General features: G+C 40.7%; 1 protein-coding gene across 1 annotated transcript; it reads left to right on the plus strand.

The window, feature by feature from the left end:
- Positions 1-479: 479 nt before the first annotated feature.
- LOC131889200 (uncharacterized) lies at positions 480-3,961 on the plus strand. The gene is made up of 4 exons (XM_059238238.1): positions 480-500; positions 2,010-2,112; positions 2,695-2,954; positions 3,139-3,961. Exons 2-4 carry the CDS (start codon positions 2,016-2,018, stop codon positions 3,442-3,444), a joined length of 663 nt encoding a protein of 220 aa, XP_059094221.1. The 5' UTR covers positions 480-500; positions 2,010-2,015; the 3' UTR covers positions 3,445-3,961.
- The last annotated feature ends 8,240 nt before the right edge of the window (positions 3,962-12,201 follow it).

Raw genomic sequence — 12,201 nt, forward strand, 5'->3', positions numbered from 1 at the left:
GGAGAGTTCAATTACGTAGCCATCAGATTTTTGTCCGACCAAATGTTTTTTTTTTTCGATGATTGGGTCATTTCAATTGTGCAACTTTGTGTTAGTATTAAGCACTTCGTCAATTCAAAATTCGTCGCACTTGTTTTGCCTTCACGTTGTACGATCACTTGGACAAGTGAGGCAACCTTGACTTTGAGTAGCAATCCGAAATGAAGTCAAAATTACTTCGTGCAAGAATTCTTCTTTTTGACTTCTTGCACGGTTCTTCTAATTTGATGAACTTTACTCAACATCTTATTTTGCCAATAATAATGACTTTATTTCTAGGGAAACCTGCTCCAGGAATTGATAGGACCTTGATCTGCAATTTCGCAAAGTTTTGATCAATTTTGTTGCCTATCTTAGCTCTTGGTCCAGAAAATGTAGATGTCCCTCTCTTTGCATATGATATCTTTTATAAAAGAGTTACTGTTTAAGCTGCTATCACAGTTGTTAAGCCCTTTTGGCAGGTAAGTCAATATCAAATCGAAAACAAAATGGGTTATGACGTTATCTTTGATCGCCATGTTTATTGAAGTGGTAAAAACAAACCAGGATTTTATTTGAATTTGGAGATTGGTAGATTTTTACTTAAGTTGTAACAATTGGTGATTTTCAATAAGCCAACGAGAATTCCGGAAATGACAAGAAAAGCGAGACGACTGGAGAGCAAGTAGGTTGACCATAATTGATCGGTTTGAAAGAAAACTCGAAAGCGGCCGATTGGGCAACTCTCAAACTTCAGACAAAAAATGGTCTTATTCTTTCGAGGTGTTTTTTTCGCGAAAGAATGCATCTTGTTGGACATAATTTCAATGAAAGTCCTCTTTGAATTCACAAATCGTTACTTGCCAACCAAAATCTGATGGCCCACCATGAATGAGCGTTAACGCCAAAAGTTTACCTCTGAAGAAAGTTTTCACAGGCAAATATTCGGGGAAACGAGTTCAGTGTTTTTTTTGCTCGGTTGAATCATTTTTTACGGATTTCTTTACCACTACTGGGAATGTAATTCCCAGCAGTTCAAAATGAAAAAGTATTCTTTTTATTTAGTCTAAAAATATTCATATAGTAACATCTGATCCCCCAACAAATTTGAGTTAGGGTGGCTTTATACTAGGACGGAAAACCAAGATTGAATCCGGTTTGAGGCTTGAAGTAGGAGTAGTGTTGGGGCGAGTGTTTTGCAGAATGAGCCTTTTTGTTACTTTTGCAAACCTCCTGAACTCATCGGAGCCCAAATGGGTGAAGCATATACAAGATGTGACTGAACAAGCGGCTTGTACAGAGTTAGCATCGTGATGCTGTCTCTGGACTTAAACGTGCGATATATCCAACCACACATTTGAAAAGCTTTACCCACCTTCAACTGGATATGCTCATCGAACTTTCCATGATTTTGGAGGACTACACCTAAATCTTTCATGGAAGAAACCTGCTCAATATCTTTATCTCCATTATCTACGACTGAAGTATTCAAAGGAGTTGACCCGAAGGTCATTGAGCGGAACTTCATTCCGTTCAGGGCCATATTACTCTCAGTAACCCAAGTGTTGATTCGATCTAGATCCTTAACAAGGCTAGTGGAATCTTGGTTTCATCACGGTATCTAACGTCTCTAAAAGTATCCATTTTGGCACATGTATAACACTTAGAGAAGGGCTGTTTGCATGAAAACAAGTGTTTAATTTGCCATGTTTGTTACCAGCTGAAGGATGGTCATGGGGGAGCAATACTTTGATCCAAAAGACGAACTCTTTATGTCCCAACAAGTTGACACAGACATGGAACAGGCGCAGTCGGCCCACCCATTAATCTGCATAAGGCCATGCTCCTTTTGAATAAAGATATGTATTGAATCACTTCTCGTGATACTAAATCGAGCACCAATAGATTGTTTGCGATTGAAAATTTGCCCAGACCTTGTGGGTTTTTTTGTCCTCGGTGTCTTTCATCTAATGAATTCGTTGCATTTTCAGAACATCATGAGAGCTGTTCCTGGCTTTGGATTTCTCTTGGTGTCGCAAGTCTTGGGGAATACCATTCAGTCTCGTGGACAACGCTTCCAAAGGAGGATTGACGGTAAATTGAGGAAGATTACCTAGGATTTGATTCACTAATCATTCAATGTTGAGACGGAAAATGTTTGGTGGAACAATCTAGGGCAAGGTTCTAAGAGTGTGGATGAAAACATTGTAAATTTAGTCAAGGAATCGAAGTTTCAATTGGTATTAGAATTCTACCTAAACAATATCTTAAATCATTGAAGCTACAACTCTTTTACTGCTTTATATTACATGATTAATATTTCTTTTGTGTGATATAGTACGTAATCAAGGGTCTAAACCCTGACAAAGGTCGTCTATTTTTTGTTAGCAAGCATTGCACGAAAGCCAAATCCAATTTCAGCTTTCTGCAGTATTTTTTTCGAGATCTAAAAATTAAATTTCTTAAATGAAACCTTTCTGATTCGTTTCGCATTCCTCTTTACAATGATCAGACCAAACAAAACCAGTGAACGTAAGGATATTTTTTGTCAAAGTATCCTCATTTCAAAACAATCAAATAACTCTTTGAATATTGGTTTGGTCTTTTTATGTTCGCAAACATCACCCAATTTGGCTCACTCACTCTATAATTGAAATATGGCTTTGGACGTCACAGATCGATCGTCTCAATTCTCGAACTTTTTGGACCGTGATGATCCGACCTCCAATGTGCCAATTCAAGACTTGCCACCCGCCGATGATGGCATTGTATGTCCCCCTGAGGACCAAGATGACACTGGAACTACGAAAGTGACCCTGATTATTCCCATAACCGATGCAACCGGGTGTTACGAGTTTAAAACGCCAGACTTTGGCCCGGACAGCAGATATCCAAATGCCTTATACCAGGCCTATGAGTGCACATATGAAATACGGGTGAGCTATGTGCATTAGAGGGAGAAAAGAAAGGTTAGGTTTCTTTTTGAAACAAAAGCAAATTACTTATGGTTATGGAACCAATTGGAATGATTCTATTCGTTGTAATATCAACAGTTTGCCCTAACATGTTCCTTTTTTTGCTTTTTACCGAACTAGCCAATGTATTTTATTTTAATTGCAGCTTCCTAACAAGGACCTGAGGCCCACATTCTCGATTTCAAAAGACGACTTCGAGCTTCAACAGGGCAATACAGCTGGCACGACATGTCCCTCAGATAATTTCATTTTGAAGAACATTGATGAAACTGGAATGTCTGAGGACGATGTTAAGCCATTCGATAACAATGTCCAATATTGTGACGAGCTTACAGGGGACAAGCTGTTCACAGTCATTCCGGGAGAAAATAATGATAACCGCTTCCAGATCATATTTAAGGCCAATAAATTCACAAGAAGGAGGGGTGTCAGAGGATTGTTATGTTTTTAACCAAGTTACTTGAACATACACAAATATCTGGACATGAAACTTCTACATTTTCGTCAATTTTGGATACAACCATCGAAAATTACGACTCATCATTATGAACGCGGCTGTGCTCTGCGCCCTAAACATCAATGGAATTGCACAGTGGGCCCCAAAACGTTGGTTCGATGCTCAAGTTCATAAATTTCAAATCTGAATATGCAAACAATGCGGCAATAATTTGGACCAAACCACTTGATTCGAAAGACCAAAGTTTCCGCCCATTTTGACTATTCTCCAACTGGGCAAGCCTCCCTTTTCAAACGAATTAGTTTAAAAATCGGAAACTTCATCTAAGCGTCGTGTGCCATCATTTGACGTCGCCGTGTAAAATTCTTCATATTATCATAAACTATATATCTTAAATGCCCTTCAGTTTTTGCAAACGCTTAGCATTCTCTAGTGATCTTATTTTTGGTAATGATTATTCAGGATTGTCGTATCTTGATCTGAGGCCTGTTTAATAAAGAAATATGGCGTAGCTCGTAAGAAGCTAAACTTGTAGCTTCGTATCAAGTACAGTGTTGTTCTCTTCAAGTGTAATAGACTAATTACGTCATAACTCGATTTCCATTTAATTGATTGACCTAAAATTTTGACACATTGATCATATATCTGTTAGAAAACTTTGTTTGTTATAACATCTTGATGTGGCCCCCACCGGTTAGGCGCACTTGCTCAAGACGTCGAGGAACATGGGCGACAGTGGCACGCACGGTGTCCTCGGACAAGTCGGCCCACGCCTGGTGCAGGGCGGACTTCAGGGCGTCGACGGACTTGTAATGGGTCTTGTTAACCCTTGCTCCCTGTATACCCCAAATGCTGAAGTCCATGGGGTTGAGGTCCGGGCTCGAGGGGGGCTATTCAAGCTTGTGCATGAAGTCGTGGAGATTGGTTCGGCACCCCTCTTGCGAGACGTTGCTTGTGTGCGCAGGAGCTTCGTCCTATTGAAACAGATACGGAGCTCCGAGGGACTCAAGCCACGGCAAAACATCGTCCTCAAGCATCTTCAGGTATTGCACGGTGTTAATCTTGACCCCCCTTCTCCACCATGACGAGAAGGGACTTCTTGCCAGACGTGTCACGGCCGCCCACACCCTCACGTTGGCCGGGCCCTGTCGGCGCCCCACGTACTTGAACTTCTGGGGGACTTTTTTGTGGTTCTTGGCCCACGTCCCGTCGTTATTCCTGTTCAGCTTGGGCTCCACGGTGAACATTTTTTCATCCAACCAGGTCACCTCCTTGGGGCCCTTCTTCAGCCGCGCCAAGAGTTTTCTTGAACACAGGTGTCTCTTCTCCTTTGTATGTAGCCTCTGAGAGGAGATGGCGATACGATTTGGGTTTCCAAGTCATCTTGAGGTCTTGGCGGAAGATTCTGTGCGCGGTGGAAACCGAAAAATTCATTGCGGCGGCCAACTTCCTCTCCGACAGGTTCGGGTTCCTCCTGACACGCTCGCGCACCTTCTTGATCACGGCCGGCGATCGGAAAGTCTTGGTCCTCTGGGGCGTCTGATTTCCGGAATGACCCAGCTCCTTGAACCTCTTGATGGCCCTGAACACGTCGACACTGCTCAACCTCAGTTCTCTGGCGATCTTGGACGCTTTCCAGCCCGCCTTCTTCAAGGCCATGATGGCCTCGCGCGTCTCTGATGTCAACTTTTGGCAAGTTCTCGCCATGATTGCGGGTCTTTTGGCGGGCACTGTGCTGTCAAAACAAGCCCGATTTTAGCTCAACGTACCGCCTTAGAAAGGTCTAAATGTCAGCTTTCAAACGCAGTGTGTAGTTGGGCGATAAATTTAAAATTAAGAAAGTTATGCTTCATAGAACAAAAATTACACTTGAAGAGAACAACACTGTAGATCAAGGTTATAAAATGCATGAAAGTAAAGGGGCTAAGATAAAACTAATATCGCAAGAATTGCTCATGGTCATAGCAACTCTGCGCCGCTTTTCGATTAGGGTACTAAAATCAGAAGAAAAAAAAGATATAATCAACTAAAGGAAGGCCATTTGTATACTTTCTATTTGAAAAGGGGTTTGTTTCGAACTTATGTTGTCAAAAGCTAACGTAGCAGACCAAGAGCGGGCCGAAAATTTGAATTTTATGTGGTGTTTGTTAAATAGCTTTGGCTAGAGGGCTAGTCAGAGAAGCGACACTCACGAGATTTCTGAGATTTTGTTGGCTCCCTCGTGGCGGCCTGGTGTGTGCGATGGGGATCGGCTTTGAACACATTTACTCGTAGTTACGTAATTCTCAATATCAAGTTCCGAATTCAGGGAGCCAGTGAGTTGATGGCTTGCTTGTTTGCATTGGTTAAAACTGAGGATAGCAAGAGAAGTTGACCAACCCGACACCCTGCGGCCCAACTACCAAATGTTCAAACCAAAGTCTCAAGTGGCTTGGTTGAAGTGACTTTTCTCTGACAAGCCCCTCTAGGATATCTTAATGAAAGGACACTAAAGCAAGAAAATGCCACTTTTTCTGATCATCAAACCTTTTGCGTCAAGTTAGGCCTAAACTTTTGGTGCTGAAATTTTGAATCTCAATTATAAGCAGAGCTCATGAACAAAATATATGACTAATATCATTTTTGTAACCATTGATGGTATGTGCTTCAAACTTGGCATGTAAATATACTTAATATGATTTCAAACCTGTCTTAAAGTACTATAACTGAAAAGTGCTTATTAATTTTTTGATTGAGCAGGAGTTTGTTCTAAACACAATCAGTCAATATTTTTTTGGTAATATTTTAGTTTGAAGAAAATTCTTTCAGAAGCATCTTGACCAAATTTCAAATACTTTGGTGCTATGAAGCTATGGTACTTAGGCTGCATGTCTAGTTCCTGGCTGCTGGATGGTATATGGGGCTTATAGTGAAATTCATTTGACCTGAGAAGTTGCTGAAGGTACCAGTAACTTGTCCGCAAAATATTAAGTTCCACCACGACTCGCAAAATAAAAAGTTTCAATAATTTGACTTAAAAACCCAACTGGATGTTGATCCTTTAATGCCAGAGGTTTGCGAAATCTGGATAAAGCATAAACCAGCTATCTTGCTTTGCCATATTGACCTTAAATAAAGTAATAAGAAAAGGCGCATATTCCTTTGCCTTCAAAGACATTTTCATCTCATTAGTGTTTAAAGAATATTTTGGTTTTGATAGTGATACAATTTTCTGTCTTGGCTGAGACATTTGGTCTTATCATTCCCAGAACTAGAAGCGAAATGGCCTCCCTGATAATCAGGGAGGGCAATTTTGAGAATCAGCATGGCTTTTGGACACCAAGTGTCCAAAAGTTTCCAAAAGTGGACAAAAGTAGACAAAAGTGGGCAGAACATGTCCAAAAGTATGTACAATTGTCTAAAAGTGGGTTGAGAAGCAAAAAATTTAAAACCCTATGTCATGTTATTTCTTTGACTAATCTAAATGTTTACCAGCACATGGAATCAGTAATTAATTTAAATTTCTTTTAGATTTGTAGTTTTTTAGTTTAGATTTTCATTTTTATATTTTTGTCCAATTTTGTCCACTTTTAGACGATAGAAGATAGAGTAGAGCTTTGAATGATTTATGGCTAATTTGATCCACAATGGATTTAACCAACTCATTCCAAAGGGTTAAGAATGTCTTTTATGATTATCTCAATAAAATGTAGTTGACACACTAATCAAGTGTGCTGCCAGTCTCAAATTGGACTAATGCACTTCAAGAAAGAAAGTACACCTAAAAGGAAAGGGTCGAGAAAGATTTACGAAAATCGCTGGATCAATGCTCGCACTCAGTACAGAGAGCCCCGTGACATTGAGGCCCATTTTGACTTTGGATTGTATTTTGCCTATGTTATTTGTTCCAAAAATTGTATTTCTCGATGGAGCCGGCAATTTCAATGTCTTGACATGTCTGTATTTGCAGATGAGACCTCTAAACTAAGAGGAAAGGGTCGAGAAAAATTTACGAAAATTGCAGGATCAATGCTCGCACTGAGTACAGAGGACCCCATTACATAAGGTCCCATTTTGACTTTGGTTAGTATTTTGCCTATGTTATTTGTTCCAAAAATGGGATTTCTTGATTTAACCGGTATTTTCAATGTCTTGACAAGTCTGTTTTTGCAGACATTGACATTGAAATTACTGGTTCCATCAATAACTCCCAGTTTTGGAACAAATAACATAGGCAAAATGCAAACCAAAGTCAAAATGGGACTTTATGTCATGGGGCCCTCTGTATTGAGTGCAAGCATTTATACAGCATTTTTTGTAAATTTCTCTCGACCCTTTCCTTTTAGGTTAGAGGCCTCATCTGCGAGCAAAGACATTGAAAATACCGGTTAAATCAAGACATCCCATTTTTTGGAACAAATAGCATTTGGCAAAATACTAACCAAAGTCAAAATGGGACTTTATGTCATGGGGTCCTCTGTACTCAGTGCAAGCAGTGATCCAGCAATTTTCGTAAATTTTTCTCGACCCTTTCCTGTTAGGTTAGAGGCCTCATCTGCGAATACAGACTTGTCAAGACATTGAAATTACCGGTTAAATCGAGAAATTCCATTTTTGGAACAAATAACATAGGCAAGATACTAACCATTTCACATAACCTGTTTTCGCCGATGAGGCCTCTAACCTAAAAAGAAAGGGTCGAGAAAAATTTACGAAAATTGCAGGAACAATGCTCGAATTCACTACAGAGGCCCCCATGACATAGAGTCCCATTTTGACTTTGGTTAGTATTTTTTCCATGTTATTTTTTCCAAATATGGGATTTCTCGATGGAACCAGTAATTTTGTGTCATTTAAGAAAATATTCAATGATCCTTGTCATCATAGAACTCTTGCTTATACAACGTAGAAGTTCAAAATCTGTTTGGAAACTTTTTAGTTCTTCTGATCGTTTACATATCTAAAGTGGAGCCACTTGTCAAACCTCGCGCGTCTCTGAATCCAGGGTCTCTAGATGGAGCGTGCTCTGCCGTAGAATATACGAGGGCAAATCAACTTAAATGAGGATTTTGGTCATAACTTTTTTTACATAGGAGATGAGGAATTTTTATGCTCTATCATTGTCTAACATAACCACCGCCAACTTCAACACATTTAGTCAATCGTGCGTGCCATTTCTCAAAGACGTTCAACACGCCACCGGCCGTGAGATCTTTCAAAGACCCCTCCACGCCCGTTCGAAGTACAAATTCAGTGTCAAAACGGATTCCTGAGAGCTTGGTTTTTTATTGAGGGAAGAGCCAGAAATCACAGGGTGCCAAATCCGGAGAATAAGGTGCGTAGGGCAAGGTCTTGATACCTTTTTTGTCCATGAAGTCCCGAGGTGGTCCGACTGACATGTGGCCTGGCATTGTCCTGTTGGAGAAGCCAGCCTTGGGCGATCTTTTCCAGTCTTATTTTGCGCAAATGCTGCAAAAACGTAGATAAGTCCTTGATGTAGTTGTCTGAGGTAATAGTGTGGCCCATAAATAGAGTATCCATGACTCATCCATAGTCACAATGGAGTCAAGCAGGGCCTTTCCTCTCTGGCAATAGGCCGATTTGAAGTCCTTGGCCATCTTCAAATGTTGCTGCTTGTGGTCGTCTGAGAGAAGGCGAGGGACTCAAGACCCAGACAGTTTTGACAAATTATGGTCATCATGAAGAATCTTGTGAACAGTCCCATACGACAGGCCAGTATCCAATGTTATATCCTGGATGTCCATGGAAACCACAATAGCCGAGACCTTGGCGATATTGTCCTCAGTCCTCAGTGTTGGCTTGGGGCATTTCCACGCTCACTTTCGATGCTTGTTCGGCAAGACTTTGAAGACCCTGGATTGGCTAAAGGCAAGATCTCTGATGGCCTCCGAAAGTAATTTGAAGGCCTCATCTAGCGACTTCCCAGCATATGCGTAAATCTTGATGGCACCGCGTTGATCAGCCATTGTACGTTTGAGAGAATTGGTGAGGGGTGTTCCGAGGTCGCCAAAAGTTGCCAATGCGATGGAGACAAGAATGTTTCTAACAAGATGTTATAACAGCCAGTGTTATTAGAAGATTGCCGTCGTCCTCCTTCCACTTCTCGCCTAATGACTAGTACTCTGTAGTTGTTATACCTTATGCAGTGAGAATATGTATAAATAGAAGTTTCTTCATTTAGTAGAAAACGATCGCTTCGTTTATTGTATTGCTTATTGATACTGCCACTCGGAAACACGTATTTGGCCAATGTTTGTCAGTTTATTTTGTACTCAGATTTCTTGGTGTTAAATATTCGTGCTGAGATAAGAAGGGAAGTTATCTGATTGACCTCACTCATTCTTAGGTGTTTTACTCTACTTCCATTACTACTCCACCCATTGCTGGTATTTGTAGAATTAAAACAGGGAGACCAATTTGCTGGCATTATTAATGGGTTCGCCAACTTAACTATTTCGTGTTTTCATGAGCTTTCGGCGACAGCGCATGCATGGGGTGCAGCGCTAAGCTCCACCTCCGGACCTTCCATTTTTGCCCAAATCCGCCAAGTATCTCGAGAAAAAGCTTACAGCTACCAAAATCAAGTTTAAAAAATGGGAAAATTAGGCATAACTTGGTTTTTCCAATGTGCATTGGATGGCGTACTTCATGAATTGCCTTTCTTATTTGTGTACTTGGACGCTACTGTTGGATAGCCAGCTCTTCCGCACCCGAACATTCAGAACTTCTCAGACAGACAAGTTTTTCAGGCTTTCTAAGAAGTTGGGATGGTGTTTCAACCAACACAATGCTAATTAGACCTCCGTGTCAGAGTTGATTGTTCTCGGCAAAACGTCTCGGCTAAACAAGTGTTGGTCACTAAGCTACGTCTTCAAAAGCATCCATGAGCTTTGTCCCAACCCAGGTTTTAGGGTCAATTCTAACGACCGTAGAGGTTTTACGTGCGTTTTGAGAGAACCGTTAAGCCCTCGGGAGTGCTGAGGCCTGTTTTTAAAGCTCTTACCTCAGAGTTAGGGGAAATACACACTCGCCCAAAGTGGTGAGCAAATGCTCATTCTTGTTAACGGGCGTTGAAAAAACTCGTCTCAGGCTAGTAAGAACAATAGAGTACAACTACAGTATCTTCTTTCTCGGGCTCCTTCATTGTTCAATTTGCTTCCCTCTAATATTCATAGAGAATATATATGCGTAATATAGATCCGGTAGCATTTTTCCAGCCACTCTTGGAAAAAATTTTGACTAGCATTTTTCTCATTTCTGGCTAACATCAACCGTTCATTCAAGGACTAACTAGCTAACTCCAATTCGTTGGAAGACCAAATGTCATATAAAGATTGACATATAAAGAAATACACGAAATGTAAACTCTCAATTGAATGACTATGAGAACACATTCCCTGTAGGGATTGGAAAAGCCGTGAACAAACAAACCAAAAAAGCAACGGAGCTGTGCCGTGATAAGTCCGTAGAGTTTTACCCACTGAGATAGTGCGAGTCAGATTCGATCAGTACCTGTATTGCTCGATTTAAGTTACGAGGCTTTTGCTAGCTGAGAAATTTATAGAATTGACTTACTCTCACTTGGAGCATAGTATTATGGACAGAGAAATGGGTGCAGGTATTGCGCCTGTTCCAAGTCTGTCGCAATATGTTGGGAATTAGAGTCAGTCTCTTACATCAAGATAGGGTTCTCTCATGACGATGCTTTATTTCGTATATGTACCTCTGATTTTACGACCTTATGCTTTAAATACAGAGATTGGTTGGGACGCCAAGTAATTGTTTATTGTTTGAATGATTTGTCTGAAATTTGAAAAGTGTAAACATTTGGATTCAAGACTGTAAAATACGCGATTTAGGCCATGATAGTGGTAATGAATGCGGTAAACGCAATTCGGCGCAAGCTAGTCCCAGCAGCCAACCGGTCCATGACACTTTTTCTGCTGCTGCCCGAAAAAAAATCGGAAGCATCTAAATCTTCGAAATAACTATTATTGCGCTCCTGGAACTTGTCTCAACACTGGCTGTGAACATGCGTCTCCTGAGCCGAGTTTTTTTAAACCCTCGTACCCCCGAGTTAAGACTTACACGTTACTCAGAATGAGAATCTGATCATCACTTTGGTGAATGTATTTTCATACCAGTTAACGTCCGAGCCGTTAACACGAGGTAAAAGCTTCAAATTTTTGACTATTTCAAATAAGTTGGGTCTGCTTAATCTTGCAGCCACGACTGATGCTTACGTCTACCATTTAATCTCTGGCATGTTTCTGAAGAAGATGGTAATTGCAAAGTGGGCATGTGGTTTTTTTTAGCTATGAGTGATAAGTTTATCAACTCACTCGAATATTCAAGAGGAATGAGGATTCACAAATCGATTCCTGAATTAACGTTTTATTCGAAAAATCATAAATGAAAGACTGACAAGTTTGTTCTTGGCAACGGACATTCTATACGTACACTCCATATCAACTTGGTTGAGAAAAATAGAGATCTACTTGAAAATATTACTACTGCAATTGATTGCTCACGACTTCTGTTTAAAAATAATCCGTCTTAATCGAGCGTAACTCTCCATTATAAATATCATTATCCTTCATTTGAACTCTTTACAGGCTCGCATGGACTTGGATTGACCACAGCGTTCAAGCAGCTGCCATTGCTGGACGATGAGGCCGAATCCTCACCATCGTCCTCCGAGGACGAATCCCCATGTTTGGGCAGGAAAATCTTCATCTTTGGCATGTGTTC

Source organism: Tigriopus californicus, chromosome 10 (assembly GCF_007210705.1).
Source record: "Tigriopus californicus strain San Diego chromosome 10, Tcal_SD_v2.1, whole genome shotgun sequence".
Lineage (NCBI taxonomy): Eukaryota > Metazoa > Arthropoda > Copepoda > Harpacticoida > Harpacticidae > Tigriopus > Tigriopus californicus.